Raw genomic sequence first — 15,511 nt, 5'->3', positions numbered from 1 at the left:
GTTATCTCCAACCATCACATTTCAAACAATACCTAGCTAAATTGATTTCGTTCCTCAAACTTATTTAAATTTATAAATTCAAACTACTAACCCTTCTAACCTTTAACGTTAAACCCTATCACTTACTGTTATCAGTTATCTGTTCAAATAAATTGTTAACCTGTTTTTCAATAACTTTTTGTACGGTCTCAACCCCGTAGTTCATTTAAAAGCATTCAGGTTGAGTGGCGCCCAAAAGTGCCAATTACGTTCGAGAACCAAAAAGCCGCTGGGGATATCCGCTCTAGAGCTGCCGGTGCAGGTAACCATTAATTTCTTATCTCACAGTGCACACCTTAATAAACAAAAAGGGTTACAGAGTATATTATTTACTCTATGGTAGAGTAGATACATTACTATTTATACAAAATTAGAAATTGAATAACTGTTTTCTTTAATAACACTACAGTTAAAGTCTATCGTGCTACAGAGTATTTACCGCCTGTTTTCTAATAAACATTTATGACTTTATGCTAACTAATATTATTTCCTCTTGCACCTCTTCTGATATCGACTCCACACTTTTGACCTCATCTTTTACCTCGTCCTTTAAAGTTCTACGCCTCTCCGTGCTACCGCGCGTACTCCATACTTTCGAACTTTGATAGTTATGTATAGACCCTTTGAAAAAACATCTTTTAACTTCGTTTTTAAACTTTGGATTGCTCAACGCATAAACAAATGGATCAATGCAGGATGCCGTTTTACAGAACAGAGCCGGAATCATTGATGCCAGAGGAGTTATGAGATCCGCATGATTGGATATTCCTAGCAAAGCGACCACAGCATAAGGAGTCCATGCTACAAACCATAAGATAATGATAATAAAAATTGTGCCCGCCAACTTCAGATCTTGCCGTCGTTTTTCTTCCAACTTTATATTCCTGGAAGATTCGTTTCCGGATTTTCCAACGTTTCTTGTTTCCAATACGACTATCCATATATGTATGTAACAGAATGTGATTATCGTGAAGGGCATTAGCCAGGCAGCAGTAAAGAAAATTAATATAAACAACTTTACTCCCGCCATTTCCGATAAATAATCAAAACTGCAACTGGTCAAATATCCTTCTGGTACGTATGAGCCTAATTCGGTGTCGAGAAGTGGTATGCTGGAAAATGTTACGCTGTATATCCACGCAAGGGCAATGCAAATTTTAGAACGGGCACCCGTAAAACGCATATTCAGTGGGAATTTGATTACATAATATCGATTTAATGAAATTGCGGCCAATGTACAGATTGAAGCAGTGCCGCTCAGTCCGCCAAGGAAACCATATATTTGACACCCTGAAAATAATATTTAACAATAACTATACTTATAATTATGGGACGGGAAGGTGAGAAGTTCTGGTTAGCTGAATCCTTAGCGCAATACCTAAACACTGTTTTGTGAAGCAATGGAAGCTTTAGATGTTTGTGACATAAATAATTAAGATAAATAATTGGTATATAATGCATAACATATAGGTATGTATACAATGTAAAATAAATAATCATTTCAATATCAAAACGTTGCTTTAATGAAACACGATTGTGAAAGGAAGTATTGCAGTGGGTATGGTACTGTTAAGTAGTTCTTCAATACCTTCTTTCCTCACCTTCTCTTGTGAAATACATCTATTAGAACTAAATCATTAATCTTTGCTATAAATAATGTAGGTATCTATACAGGTATTCTCCAAGTATGCTTTACTTACTAGATTTGTGTTATCTACCATCGCAATAATTTTTTATTTGGTGAAAAGTTTCAAAAAATGAGTCTAAAAACAAAATAGAAAACAATAATATGTTTCAACAAAAAACCTTTGAAGTAGCCTCTTTATACAAAAACCTCAGTAACCATGTATTACTGATGAGTGATGAGTAATAAATTTACACACAAAAAAAAGAAAGTGTGCCCGTGTGCCGTTATTAGTTGTGCGTTACATAATTATAGACTTACCCAACCTGCCAAGCGCTGGTCCGCTCTCTATGCTATTAAAAATAAATACGGGCATTTTTGACATCATTAATGCGTCGCTTATTGCCAAATTCATGACTAGGGAATTTGCGGGTGTTCGCAACGATCGCGACCTAAAATAGATTATCATTGAATATTGTTATTTTTCTTATAGCTTTTGTGTGCGAAATTCGACAATGCCACTTAAAAGTTTTGATAAAATTGGATTATGCTGGTCCAAACGCCAACCACCTCACAAGGAAATTTCATACGAGATACTTTTTCATTATTTCGTGCCTTACAGACGAGGTGTAGTATGTACGTATGTACAGGCGAAGGGGTCGGTACTCCAGGCATCCCGATGCACGTTCTGACTAACTAAGTAGGTACAACACCAAAGCTGACGGTTGTATTTAATGTCAGGACACCCTTAAACGCCCTTAACTGGAGAACGAGAGGAGTTGTAGTTGCGGGATTCGGAAGTCAAAAGTTTATGGGGTAAAACGGATTTAATAGGTTGTCTATAGGGGTCGGTACACAAAATGGTCATTTCAAAAGCACGAAGGGGCGCTTGAATGTCGCACGTGAGAAATACTGGAAATTTGACTTCAGAAATTCGAAGTAAAAAATCAAAATAGCTAGAGCATCTCGAGCTGCGCCAATAATAATTTTCTTCTTGTAGAGTAAAGCAAAGGACGGGGTCCCTGAATAAAATTTTGGAGCGATGGAAAAGCCAGGTAAATAAATTTCATTGCAGTAAGTAAGCGCAATTTTTTTTAATTCGGATTGGGTAACTCGTGACATCGTATTCGTGGCGTTGCATTTTTGCTTCGAGTTGCTTTTTATCGCAGACTTGAGCGATGCAAAATAATTTCGTCTTACAATTCAGCAAACGACAAATAGAAAAGGTATGTTCACCCGAGGTAAATTACTGTAAGCGCACACTACGTGTTCCAAGCTGCCGCGAAGTTGATGAACTCTTATCTCCGACAAGTAAGTAATCTCTGTAATCAACAAAAACGAATCTTTTCAATCTGGGGCGACCGTATGCAAAATTCACCTACATACTTCGGGCCATCGCCAATGCTTGTAACTTCATATACCACAAATACGAGCGTTGACCTAGAGGAATTTTTTAAATCAAGACAACTTCTTCTATGGAGGTCAATGCCACTCAACCTGAATTAGAAGGTATTTTAAAGTTTGGTTATTTATATCCTGCAAGTGTCTCAAATAATGCTTTGTAGGAGGTTGTAGTTGCAAAAAATCAGGGTCAAGTCTTCTGATGCTTTGTGCAGCCCTTCTATGGGAAAGACATAAGTACCAACAAGAAAGAATATCAGATTACAACGTTACTGGAACCGCAATAAAATAATATGCCATTGACATTCAGAGAGATTTCCTTGCAATGCATAATTTTGAAGAATAGACAATTTCTCCTTACCGAAAGCAATTTCACTTCTACCGACACCCTGACGTGAACCACATTTCACTGTGAATCACACTAAAAGATACATCTACATAGTGGAGTAAATTCGCAGTAAAATTATCACCATGACCGACAATGGCGTAGAACCAGGTGAAATGTATATCAATCGATAGGTCTCATTGATAGCTATCACATACTAAAAATACAACTGTTTTGAGTAGGTCAGAACTTTTTTATTAGCGAAAAACGAAAAAAAATTGCAAAAGTGAAATCACGTTTTTCATAGAAAACTCACAATTTCTCCGGTTCTGTAAGACATAACTGTATCATTTTTTTTTAATTACTCTCAAGAACTGAGCGAATGAACATATACCACTCCCAGTCAAATCGAATGAATAGATTGTTGCTAAATTTGTTGCAAACTGTAAATTGTAAAATTAGTGCATTGAAAACTTCAGCATGCGGGGAGCTATACGAAAAAACACGTTTTATCAAAGTTTAAAACTGCTAATTTGTTGCTAAATACGAAAGCGCCTAAGGGTCACAAAATTATAATAAAATTATTTTTTCCAATATATTGGAAAAATATTGAATATATTGGGAAAAAATTGAATATATTGGAAAAAAATTGAATGTATTGGGAAAAAAATGGAATATATTGGAAACAATTGAATATATTGCGAAAAACTTAAAAATATTGCGAAAAAATGTAATATATTGGAAAAAAAATGTTACACAAACTCAACACTTATGTCGGATATTGCAGAGTGAGTTACGAGTTTAATGTGCAGTGGCATTTGTGGAAAATCGAAATGAATAACGTAGATTTATTTGATGCACCCAGCAACGCTTTACCGATGATTTAGTAAGAGGTTATTTTTGAAGTGGCATGCATTACGATGAAATACTGGCTTTTATCTATTTGAGACATAATACGTAAATTGAAGAAGTTATTGTATATAAAAAAACATTATTCGGATTTATCCACAATCATCGATTTTATCCAAAGCCAGTTAAAGGAATCTGTTCAATTATGTGGATATCGTTGGATTCATCATAGATTACATAGACATACAGAATGGATTTGTTGTAACACAGGCTACAATTAGAGTAATTTTACAAGAATTGAATCCAGAAGGCGTACGTAGAATACAGAAAACGTAAAAGACTACGCCGACGAAAATATTCGATAAATGGCCCTAATTTAGGTATGGCATATGGACGCATATGACAAACTAAAACCTTATGGATTAGCTATTAGCGCGGGTGCATTGATGGTTTTTTGAGACGAATAATATGGCTGAGGGCAAGCAGGACTGCAAGTAATCCAAATGTTATTGGAGGTTATTACTTCGATGTCGTTAAAGAAATTGGTGGATGGCCTAAACGAGTACGCGTTGATTGCGGTACAGAAAATGTGTACGTAGAAAAAATTCAACAAATATTCAGAGAAGAACCAGTTGATAACTGCGACACTATGTTTGGTGAGAACAGCTTTATTTATGGAACAACCCAAAACAACCAACGTATTGAAACATGGTGGTCTGTATTGAGATAGAGCTGAAAGAAATTGATTGCTTTTCCGGCTCAGCACTGGACAAAGCCTTAATACAGTTTTGCTTTGTACCGATAAATGTTTTTATGTTCGACTCGATCATAATACGCTGAGTTATGACACTGTTTAGCGTCCATAATCTGCTACTTTATTGGACTAGTCCATAATGATAAAGTAATTTGGACTCCTGTCACTGTCAATTTCTTTGTAAAATGCATTTTAAAATAACGATCTGTTTTAAAGAAGAAGTACACGGAACAGAATGCTATAATTTTAAGAACACATATCTATATTATACATTTCAATTATTATACCAAATTAATGTTAATAACATAGTTGTTATTTTTGGTTGTTAATTCCCGATGTACCTTTTTGATGCAATATTTCTGTGGTCTCTACGGCTTTTAAATTTCTGAACGAAGAATTTGCCATAACGGTTTCCGTTCCCAAAATTTTGCTGGCAACACTAATTTTAGAATTGTCAGATCTCTGTCAGAATCTCCTTTTCTTTTGAGGTAAGGAATTAGGCTGGGAAATTTGATTATATCCACTCCCTCATTTAAATTAATTGTCGATCGTAACATCGAGTATACTTACTCCATAAAGAAGAACTTTTATAGGAGACCAGCTCACTATTAAAGTACGCCAATATACAGTCTTCCATGGTGCAATTGATTTTCTTCCCCCAGTACCACCTTCTGTATTCCCTGTATGCGGCCTCATATACAGTTTTTGATTTGCTTGGTAAAAGCATCTCTCTGGCATTGCAGGCTAATTGTTGTATACGGTTGTACCCATCAATTTCTTCTGGACTCATCTTGGGATTCATAATTAGGTACAGAGAATTAGTTAATACCCAACGAAATTGACACTACACATCAACAGATTTTTTTCCAAACAACACGTATCTATGACAACACAAAAGGCACACTATGTTATTTCTGGTTATTAAATAGAGAAATCTATACCAAATTTCAGCAATAAAGTCATAGATTATGTACTTGTAACATAAATAGCTATTATAACGGGCGATCAAAAATGAGTTGCTGTCAAGTTGCCTTTGGAAGTTCAAGTTACGTACGATTTCCCATGTAAAAAAAAATTCCAAATGTGACACGACAGCAACTCATTTTTGATCGCATAGTATACAGGGTGTTACATGACCGCACGTAAAAAAAATAGGTGATAGAGGGGAGCAAGACAAGCACTTTTTCCGAATAAACCGAGGGTCCAACGTGTTTCGTTTGGGAGCCACCCCCAAAGAAGTGGTGAAATTTGGATTTCTTCTTTAATTTTTTTCTCAGCAACCATAAGACCAGAAATATGGAAGACTGCTAATGTTATACCGTTACCTAAGATAAACGAACCTAAATTATTTAAGGACTTTCGTCCCATCAGCATCTTACCAGTTATGTCAAAAATTTTAGAAAAAATAATGGTAGAGCAAATCAATAAGCATAATTATTACGCTTCATATCTTACCTGAAACCCAATCGGGTTTTAGGAAAGGTTATAGTTGTGCTACTGCCCTCTTGAATATAACGGATGATATACTGTCTGCTGCCGATAAAAATAGAACATCGATTTTGGTCATGTTAGACTATTCTAAAGCATTCGACACAATTTCTCACCAAATTTTGTTTAGTATCTTGCGATTTATTGGATTTAGTGCCACTGCTGTGGAACTTATGCCATCTTACCTCACTAACCGTTTTCAAAAGGTAATTTTAAATGGAGAGAGTTCTACTTCCTTGCCTATTATAGCTGGGGTGCCCCAAGGATCTAATCTAGGTAGTATTCTTTCGGCTGTAAAGGTTTCGGGTATCCCAACGAGCGGCCGCCTGTTCACCAACTCGTCCCTATCGGCTCGCATGCTGCAACGCCCAGCGATAGCTCAAGACGTGCCCAGACGCTCCTCAGATAGCGGCATTTCTCCGAGGCTTTGTTTAAACTCCATTTTCATAAGAATATGGGGTGACTAGGAACACGTGAAGGCGTCACTCTTCAAAATATTCGCGTAAGCAAATATCCACCTGCGTGTTGTGTATAATATAGGAAAGTAGGGAACATGGGCGTGGGAGTTGGAAAGTAAAGTGGATAGGTAAGTACTATAGGTGGTTGGATTTGTCACCTTTAGTGCCCATTGATCGCCTTTTACGATCTCTAGGGCGAGAGTGGCCCTTACTATCCCCGAACCCACAGGGGTTATTATTATTATGGTCGGTGTTTCTTGTGAGAACTCAGGTCTAGCCTGGTTAACTAATCGCACGGATTAAAATCAAGTAACGATTAGTGTCTGTGTCTGTGTCTGGTGAAGTTATGTAGGGTTATTGGAAATCTAGGGATAGTATGTAATTCATACTTACCAACATAGCTATTAATGGCCACAATAGTCAACGCTATCAGGAAAGAGGAAAACAAAAAAAACAAAAAAAATCACTATAATAATTCCTGTAATTTTATTAAATGGAGTTTATTGTGTAAGTGTTTCTTTGGCTTTGCGTTTGGGTTGAATACGAGTGGGTTGTGATAACGTGGTGTTCTTCGGCGAGGATGGAGTTTTGTGTTTTTTAACTGTGCTAGGACGTGTAACTTTATTGGGTGGACCTGTCTTTGTAGTGCATGTTGCGTTACTTGTATTTATGGTGTTTCTTTGTTCTTGAGGTTGTATCTGTGTTGTTGCTTGGGTTATTGGTGGAGACATTACAGTATTTTGTGAGCCTGTAGTGCTTTTAAGGTTGTTGCGTTTCGGTTGAATACGAGTGGGTTGTTTCTGAGAAAGAGGAGTATTGTGTTTTTTAACTGTGCTAAGACGTGTAATTTTATTGGGTGGACCTGTTTTTGTAGTGCATGTTGCGTTACTTGTATTTATTGTGTTTCTTTGTTCTTGAGGTTGTATTTGTGTGGTTGCTTGGGTTATTCGTGGAGATATTACAGTATTTTGTGAGCTAGTAGTGCTGTTTAGGTTTTTGCGTTTGGGTTGTATACGAGTGGGTTGTGATAACGTGGTGTGTTTCTGTGAAGAATGAGTTTTATGTTTTTTAACTGTGCTAGGGCGTGTAACTTTATTGGGTGGACCTGTCTGTGTAGTGCATGTTGCGTTACTTGTATTTCTTGTGTTTCTTTGTTCTTGAGGTTGTATTTGTGTGGTTGCTTGGGTTATTGGTGGAGACGTTACAGTATTTTGTGAGCCTGTAGTGCTGTTAAGGTTGTTGCGTTTGGGTTGAGTACGAGTGGGTTGTGATAACGTGGTGTGTTTCTGAGAAGAAAGAGTATTGTGTTTTTTAGCTGTGCTAGGCCGTGTAACTTTATTGAGTGAGGGCGTCTTTGTAGTGCATGTTGCGTTACTTGTATTTATTGCGTTTGTTTGTTCAGGAAGTTGTGTTTGTGTGGTTGGTTGAGTTAAGGGTGGAGATATTACAGTATGTTGTGTGTCATGTTGTGAGTCTAAAGTGCTGTTTAGGTTAATAATAACTCTACGTTGGTCTGCAATGCGTTGTTCTGTTAAGTGTGCTAAATGTGGGTATTGTGTAATGAACGCGTGATATAGTTTACCTCTGTATGCTGTCCTGTCCGTTTCCATCTTCGTGATCTCCAGATACGTACCAAAAATGAAGCGATTCATCCCTTCGTCCCATTTTATTATTATTATTATGGTCGGTGTTTCTTGTGAGAACTCAGGTCTAGCCTGGTTAACTAATCGCACGGATTAAAATCAAGTAACGATTAGTGTCTGTGTCTGGTGAAGTTATGTAGGGTCCTTAAAAAAAAAAAAAAATCACACACGTACATTGGACATCTAGGGATAATGTAATTCGTACTTACCAACATACCTATTGATGGGCACAATAGCCAACGCTATCAGGAAAGAGGAAAACAAAACAAAAAAAAATCATTATAATAATTCCTGTAATTTTATTAAATGGAGTTTATTGTGTAAGTGTTTCTTTGGCTTTGCGTTTGGGTTGAATACGAGTGGGTTGTGATAACGTGGTGTGTTTCTGTGAAGAAGGAGTTTTGTGTTTTTTAATTGTATTTATGGTGTTTCTTTGTTCCTGAGGTCGTATTTGTGAGGTTGCTTGGGTTTTTTGTGGAGATATTGCAGTATTTTGTGAGCCTGTGGTGCTGTTAAGGTTTTTGCGTTTCGGTTGTATACGAGTGGGTTGTTTCTGAGAAGAAGGAGTATTGTGTTTTTTAACTGTGCTAGGGCGTGTAACTTTATTGGCTGGACCTGTCTTTGTAGTACATGTTGCGTTACTTGTGTTTATGGTGTTTCTTTGTTCTTGAGGTTGTATTTGTGAGGTTGCTTGGGTTATTGATGGAGAGTATTTTGTGAGCTAGTAGTGCTGTATAGTTTTTTGCGTTTGGGTTGAATACGAGTGGGTTGTGATAACGTGGTGTGCTTCGGTGAAGAAGGAGTTATGTGTTTTTTAATTGTGCTAGGGCGTGTAACTTTATTGGGTGGATATGTCTTTGTAGTGCATGTTGCGTTACTTGTATTTATGATGTTTCTTTGTTCTTGAGGTTGTATTTGTGAAGTTGCTTGGGTTTTAGGTGGAGATATTTTAGTATGTTGTGAGCCTGTAGTTCTGTTAAGGTTTTTGCGTTGCGGTTGAATACGAGTGGGTTGTGAAAATGTGGTGTGTTTCTGTGAAGAAGGAGTTATGTGTTTTTTAACTGTGCTAGGGCGTGTAATTTTATTGGGTGGATCTGTCTTTGTAGTGCATGTTGCGTTAGTTGTATTTATGGTGTTTCTTTGTTCTTGAGGTTGTATTTGAGAGGTTGCTTGGGTTTTTGCTGGAGATATTTTAGCATGTTGTGAGCCTGTAGTTCTGTTAAGGTTTTTGCGTTTCGGTTGAATACGAGTGGGTTGTGAAAATGTGGTGTGTTTCTGTGAAGAAGGAGTTTTGTGTTTTTTTAAATGTGCTAGGGCGTGTAACTTTATTGGATGGACCTGTCTTTGTAGTGCATGTTGCGTTACTTGTATTTATGGTGTTTCTTTGTTCTTGAAGTTGTATTTCTGTTGTTGCATGGGTTATTGGTGGAGACATTACAGTATTTTGTGAGCCTGTAGTGCTGTTAAGGTTGTTGCGTTTGGGTTGAGTACGAGTGGGTTGTGTTTGTGATAACGTGGTGTGTTTCTGAGAAGAAAGAGTATTGTGTTTTTCAGCTGTGCTAGGTCGTGTGGGTGAGGGCGTCTTTGTAGTGCGTGTTGCGTTACTTGTATTTATTGCGTTTGTTTGTTCAGGAAGTTGTGTTTGTGTGATTGGTTGAGTTAAGTTTGGAAATATTACAGTATGTTGTGTGTCATGTTGTGAGTCTAAAGTGCTGTTTAGGCTTTTACGTTTGGGTTGAATACTAATGGGTGGTGATAATGTGGTTTGCTTCAGAGGTGAATCTCTGATTGTATATGTTGTATCATTTGTTGTACTTGTTTGTTCGGTAAGTTGTATTTGTGTGTTTGTTTGGGTTAGAGGTGGAGATATTACAGTATGTTGTGTACCGTGTTGTGAGGGAGTACTGTTGTTTACATGTATACGTTGTGGATCATTTGTGTATGTAGTATCTTGTGTTATGTTTAGAAATTTACGAACAATATGGCATGTGTTGATAATGACTGCTTTTTGTAAATGTTTGTATGTGTTTTTGTCTAAACCTAATAGTTGTAAATTGTGGTGTATTGTCTTTGGTATAACTCCAGTGGCACTAAGAATAATGGGAACTATAACAGTAGATTTCATTCTCCATTGCGTCTTAAGCTCGATAGCTATATCGGTGTATTTGCGGTGTTTTTCTGCATGTGTTTTAGTTAAGTTGTTAGTGTTTGGGATGGCAATGTCTATAATACAAATGGATTTTTGTGTTTTATCTATAAGTGTAATGTCTGGTCTATTATTGTGGATAGTTTTGTCTGTGAGTAGTGTCCTGTCCCAATATAATTTGTGTGTGTTGTTTTCAAGTATGATCTGTGGCGTGTATTTGTAGTATGGTGTCGTATCTGTTATGAGATTGTGTTTAAGTGCTAATTTTTGATGTATGATTTTAGCTACCTGATCGTGTCGATGTTTGTATTCAGTTTGTGCAAGTCGTGTGCATGCCGATATTATATGTTGGATTGTTTCTGATGTTTGTGAACAAAGTCGACAAGAATCATTTGTCACTGTTTTATCTTTATGTATGTGTTTTTTATAGTTGCGTGTGTTAATGACCTGGTCTTGTATTGCTAACATGAAACCCTCAGTCTCCGGAAAGACATCACATTCAGACAACCAACTGTGCGTTGCTATAGGGTCAACACAATCCTGGCCAACCTCTTGTGGAAATCGTCCATGTAAAGGCTTTTGGTTCCATGTCTGTATGTTATTTGTGATGTATGTAAGTTTGGATGTGGGTGGGAGGACATTAGTTTCGTGTAGGTTAAGTGGTGTGTAAGATTTGTCTGCATATGTTACTGTTTTGTGTAAGACTGAAGTATCTGATTTGTTATAAAAGTATTGTCGCAAATTGTGTATTTGTGTTTGGTGCAATAGTTTTATATCTGTAAGTCCTCTACCTCCTTCCGAACGAGGAAGGTAAGGTCGTATAGTGGAGGAGTGAGGGTGATGTATATGGTGTTTTGTTAATAGTGTACGTGTGTTTCTCTGTATTTGTTCTAAATCTGTATTTGTCCAACGTATAATCCCAAAAGAGTATGTAAGCACTGGTGTAGCATAAGTGTTAATAGCTTTGATTGTATTTCTACCGTGTAATTTTGTTTTAAGTATACTGCGTACTCTTTGTAGGTATTGTGTGATAAGTGTTTGTTTTATACTCGTATGTTTAAATAGGTGTATTTTGCTGAAAACCAAGATACTTATAAGTTTCATTCTCGTCCATGGAATTTATTAAATTACCCTGTTCTAGCTCATAATCTAAAAGTTGTCTTTTACCAACTGTGATGTGTTGTGTTTTACATTTATCAATTCCAAAGTCCATTTGTATGTCACGTGAGAATGTTTCGGTAATGTGTAGAAGGTGATTAAGTTTTATGCTTGTGGAAGAGTATAATTTAAGATCGTCCATGTAAAACAGGTGTGTAATGTTGTGATGTATTTCGTGGTTGTGCTTAATATTGTACCCAAAGTTAGTAGTGTTTAACAAATATGAAAGTGGATTAAGAGCAAGACAAAACCAAAGCGGACTTAAAGAATCGCCTTGAAAGATGCCTCTTTTAATTTGTATTGGGTCAGTAATAAGTTTTGTGTCGTTTAGTGCAAGTGTTAACGTAGTGTTCCAACATGACATTATGTAATTGAGGAATTGTGTAATATTGTTGCTGACTTTGTATATTGAGAGTACTTGTTGTAACCAAGAGTGTGGTACTGAATCGAATGCTTTTTTGTAATCAATGTATGCAGTGTGTATGTTTCGTTTGTTATGTCTGGATTGTTCAAGTATTACAGAATCTATAATGAGTTGCTCTTTATTATTATTATTATTATTATTATTATTAAGAGTTACAAAGATGAGTGGCACGTCTTTGAATAGGTTTTCGGATATGCCCTATACGATTTTGAAAAATGTTTTTCAAAATTCTTACCACGAAAGGATGCACCACTACTTGGGGGTGCGAAAAAAATCTGATTTCGACGAAATTTGGTATGTGGGGGTTTTTGAACAAGAAAATGACGAATCTGGAATTAGTTTTTGAAAATTCGAAAAAAAAGTTCCACTGCAATTCTTGGCCGGACAACGAAAATGGAGAGAAAGTAAATCATCGGTAGCGCAGAGACAGTAAGTCTCTGTCGGTAACGTTGCTGGGTGCATCAAATAAATCTACGTTATTCATTTCGATTTTCCACAAATGCCACTGCACATTAAACTCGTAACTCACTCTGCAATATCCGACATAAGTGTTGAGTTTGTGTAACATTTTTTTCCAATATATTACATTTTTTCGCAATATTTTTAAGTTTTTCGCAATATATTCAATTGTTTCCAATATATTCAATTTTTTTCCCAATACATTTTTTTTCCCAATACATTCAATTTTTTCCAATACATTGGAAAAAATAATTTTATTATAATTTTGTGACCCTTAGACGCTTTCGTAGCTAAAGGATCAGGAAAATTTATTTAAAAAAAATTACAAAGATCGTTTGGAAAATATTGACGCTATAGAATTTCAAAGATAGCAACCTGCCCGAGGCCGGCTTGCCCAGCGCTCGATCTAGTTGCATCGCGCGCTTTTCCGCTTGGTAATGCGTATTGCGTAAACACCTTGTTTCTCGTATACAAACAGTTACCTAGTGATTTGATTTGTGATATACGAATAAAGTCCAGCAATTGAGTTCCAAATTAGAGACAGTGAAACCATTAAGTGGCAATAAGTATTTCCAGATATTATATATATCCTCTGGAAATTATGGTTAATTTATAAAATACGAAATACAAATCTACCCAACTTAACATACTACAAACAAATTACACTTAGTCTCTGTAAACACAATCAAACAAGGAAACAAAAATTACAACCCTCGCAATAGACGAATTATTACTTCAAAGTTGGTTTTCTTCAAAAAATTGTTATTTTTTAAACAGATAAGGTTTCTCTTCTATATTTATGCGCTTAAAGAGTGGATTGTGGTCCTTGTGAACAAAGTCAAACAGGAAAACAAAAATATTCCATGCACTATAAAGATTACATTACTCAAATAGACGAATCGTTATGTAATTGCTGCAAGAGACTTGCATGCAATTTTTATAAAGACCGGTGCTATTTTTCTTGCATGAATCGTGCAATTCTAGGGATAAATCTAGTTGTTTTTGTGTCACCAACCTAGTAAAATACAGCGGCGGCAACTATATGATGCTGAGAGACGCACTCATTACTTGTTTTTATTAATCGTATTTGTTCTTGTAATTTTCATGTTTCTTCAAGCAATCAAAATTTAATATTTATTGGAGGTTAGCAACTTTGTTGACAAGTCCATATTTTTCTTCTGTTGGCAGACATGTGGCAATTGAAATAGAATTGCACCATGTCAAATACCATGCAATGCTTATTGCATGCAAGGATTTGACCTTGCAATTTCTTTCTGCAAGTTCTTGCGCGTTGTATTGCTCCATGTCAAGCGGCCTTTATTGCATGCAAGGATTTGACCTTGCAATTTCTTTCTGCAAGTTCTTGCGCGTTGTATTGCTCCATGTCAAGCGGCCTTAAGCAGAGAGAGGTTATTTAACGAAATGATAACTAATTTCAAGATAGAGTACCTATACGAATTAGTTACTTCCAGTTAGCATAAGAAATGAAAATTTAGTTGCTTGAAACAATCAAAAAGAATCACGAGCTATTTCAGCCAAGTGAAATTAGCGACGTTTTGTTTAATGCCGTCCTGAATCAATCTATCTACACCAGCGTATAAATTAATACGAATACTACACTGAGTCTCACATCAGGAATCATTATTGAAACTATTAATCGTCATAACTTACCTTATAAATATAGCTATTACGAGGATGTTTCCAACAAGTCCTATTATCATAATAATAACGTACAAAACAGCTAAAGCGTAATGATTTATTTGATTAGGTGGTAAAAATTGTAACCAGTGCACATTGATGGATTTGATATAATTTTCGTCAAAAAATCCATATTTCTTCCATGAGGAAATTGGGTATTTTTCTATAAATACTGCAAATATATTAGATGTATCATTTGGCGTTAGTGTAAAATTCATTGGAGGATACATTCAAACTTAATTGACTTGCCCCGATATCCTTCGTCCTAAAACAAAATTATTTACGTGTTAACAATACAGGGTTATTTTAAATAAAGCAATTAAAAAAATCGTATGCTAACTTTTTTATTTATGAAGATGTTTAAATGAAACTTTGTAAACACTACGAATATGAGTAGAATAACGACGTTTTCAAAATGTTGTTTTGCGCATGCGCAATGCCAACTTTCTTATTTATGAAAGCAGTTAAATGAAATATCATATGTCGGCACTTTGAATGAAACTAAAACTAATAACGGTTTCAAAATTACTGTTAACGCATGCTGTATGTTTTATTTATGAAGGTATTCAATGAAATTTCTAATGTAAAAATGCGCAATGCTATTTACGAAAGCATTTATAAAAAGTTCCATATGTAGACACTTCGAATAAAAGTAAAACTAATGCCCATTTCAAAATTTGTATGTATTTGTATACGCTCCTCTATTTTTCCGACTTCGACGATAGGCGGCTCATTTGAAAGAGAATGGGGTATGGATCTCGTGCCTACCGGTATTTTTTCCTGGTCCTAGCATTAATATTATTAGGAGGAAAATACCCTCTAGTCATTTATGTTTTTGCATACTGACTTTTTAAATTGTTTTAGTTAGTGAATACCAGAATACGTGTGATAGAAATTCCCGCAGCACTCTAAATTGCGACTCACTTTTTGCAAAGTCATTGACGCAGAAAACCTTGTGTTTCATAGTACCTGGCCCTCTCACCCACAACTGACAGCGCGTGTATACGTTAAAAAAACATTGAAACATCCTCTCGTTTTATTGGTA

At 36.1% G+C, this 15,511-nt stretch overlaps 1 protein-coding gene across 1 annotated transcript; it reads right to left on the bottom strand.

Annotated features, from left to right (window-relative positions):
- Nucleotides 1-484: 484 nt before the first annotated feature.
- Nucleotides 485-14,716, bottom strand: LOC116165171 (opsin, ultraviolet-sensitive-like). The gene is made up of 3 exons (XM_031479479.1): nt 14,440-14,716; nt 1,985-2,115; nt 485-1,329 (listed from the first exon to the last, which is right to left on the bottom strand). The coding sequence occupies exons 1-3, from the start codon at nt 14,694-14,696 to the stop codon at nt 500-502; spliced, it is 1,218 nt and encodes a 405-aa protein (XP_031335339.1). The 5' UTR covers nt 14,697-14,716; the 3' UTR covers nt 485-499.
- Nucleotides 14,717-15,511: the final 795 nt, after the last annotated feature.

Source organism: Photinus pyralis, unplaced genomic scaffold (assembly GCF_008802855.1).
Source record: "Photinus pyralis isolate 1611_PpyrPB1 unplaced genomic scaffold, Ppyr1.3 Ppyr1.4_LG2, whole genome shotgun sequence".
Lineage (NCBI taxonomy): Eukaryota > Metazoa > Arthropoda > Insecta > Coleoptera > Lampyridae > Photinus > Photinus pyralis.
This window is presented reverse-complemented; position numbering and strand designations above follow the sequence as displayed.

What these genes read in the sequence shown, in the direction of transcription:
- LOC116165171 (XM_031479479.1), bottom strand. Translation starts at nt 14,696, where the DNA reads ATGTATCCTCCAATGAATTTTACACTAACGCCAAATGATACATCTAAT. An exon ending in GTAATAGCTATATTTATAAG is followed by an intron (nt 2,116 to 14,439) that starts GTAAGTTATGAC and finishes AATCTATTTTAG; the next exon opens with GTCGCGATCGTTGCGAACAC. An exon ending in ACCAGCGCTTGGCAGGTTGG is followed by an intron (nt 1,330 to 1,984) that starts GTAAGTCTATAA and finishes TATTATTTTCAG; the next exon opens with GGTGTCAAATATATGGTTTC.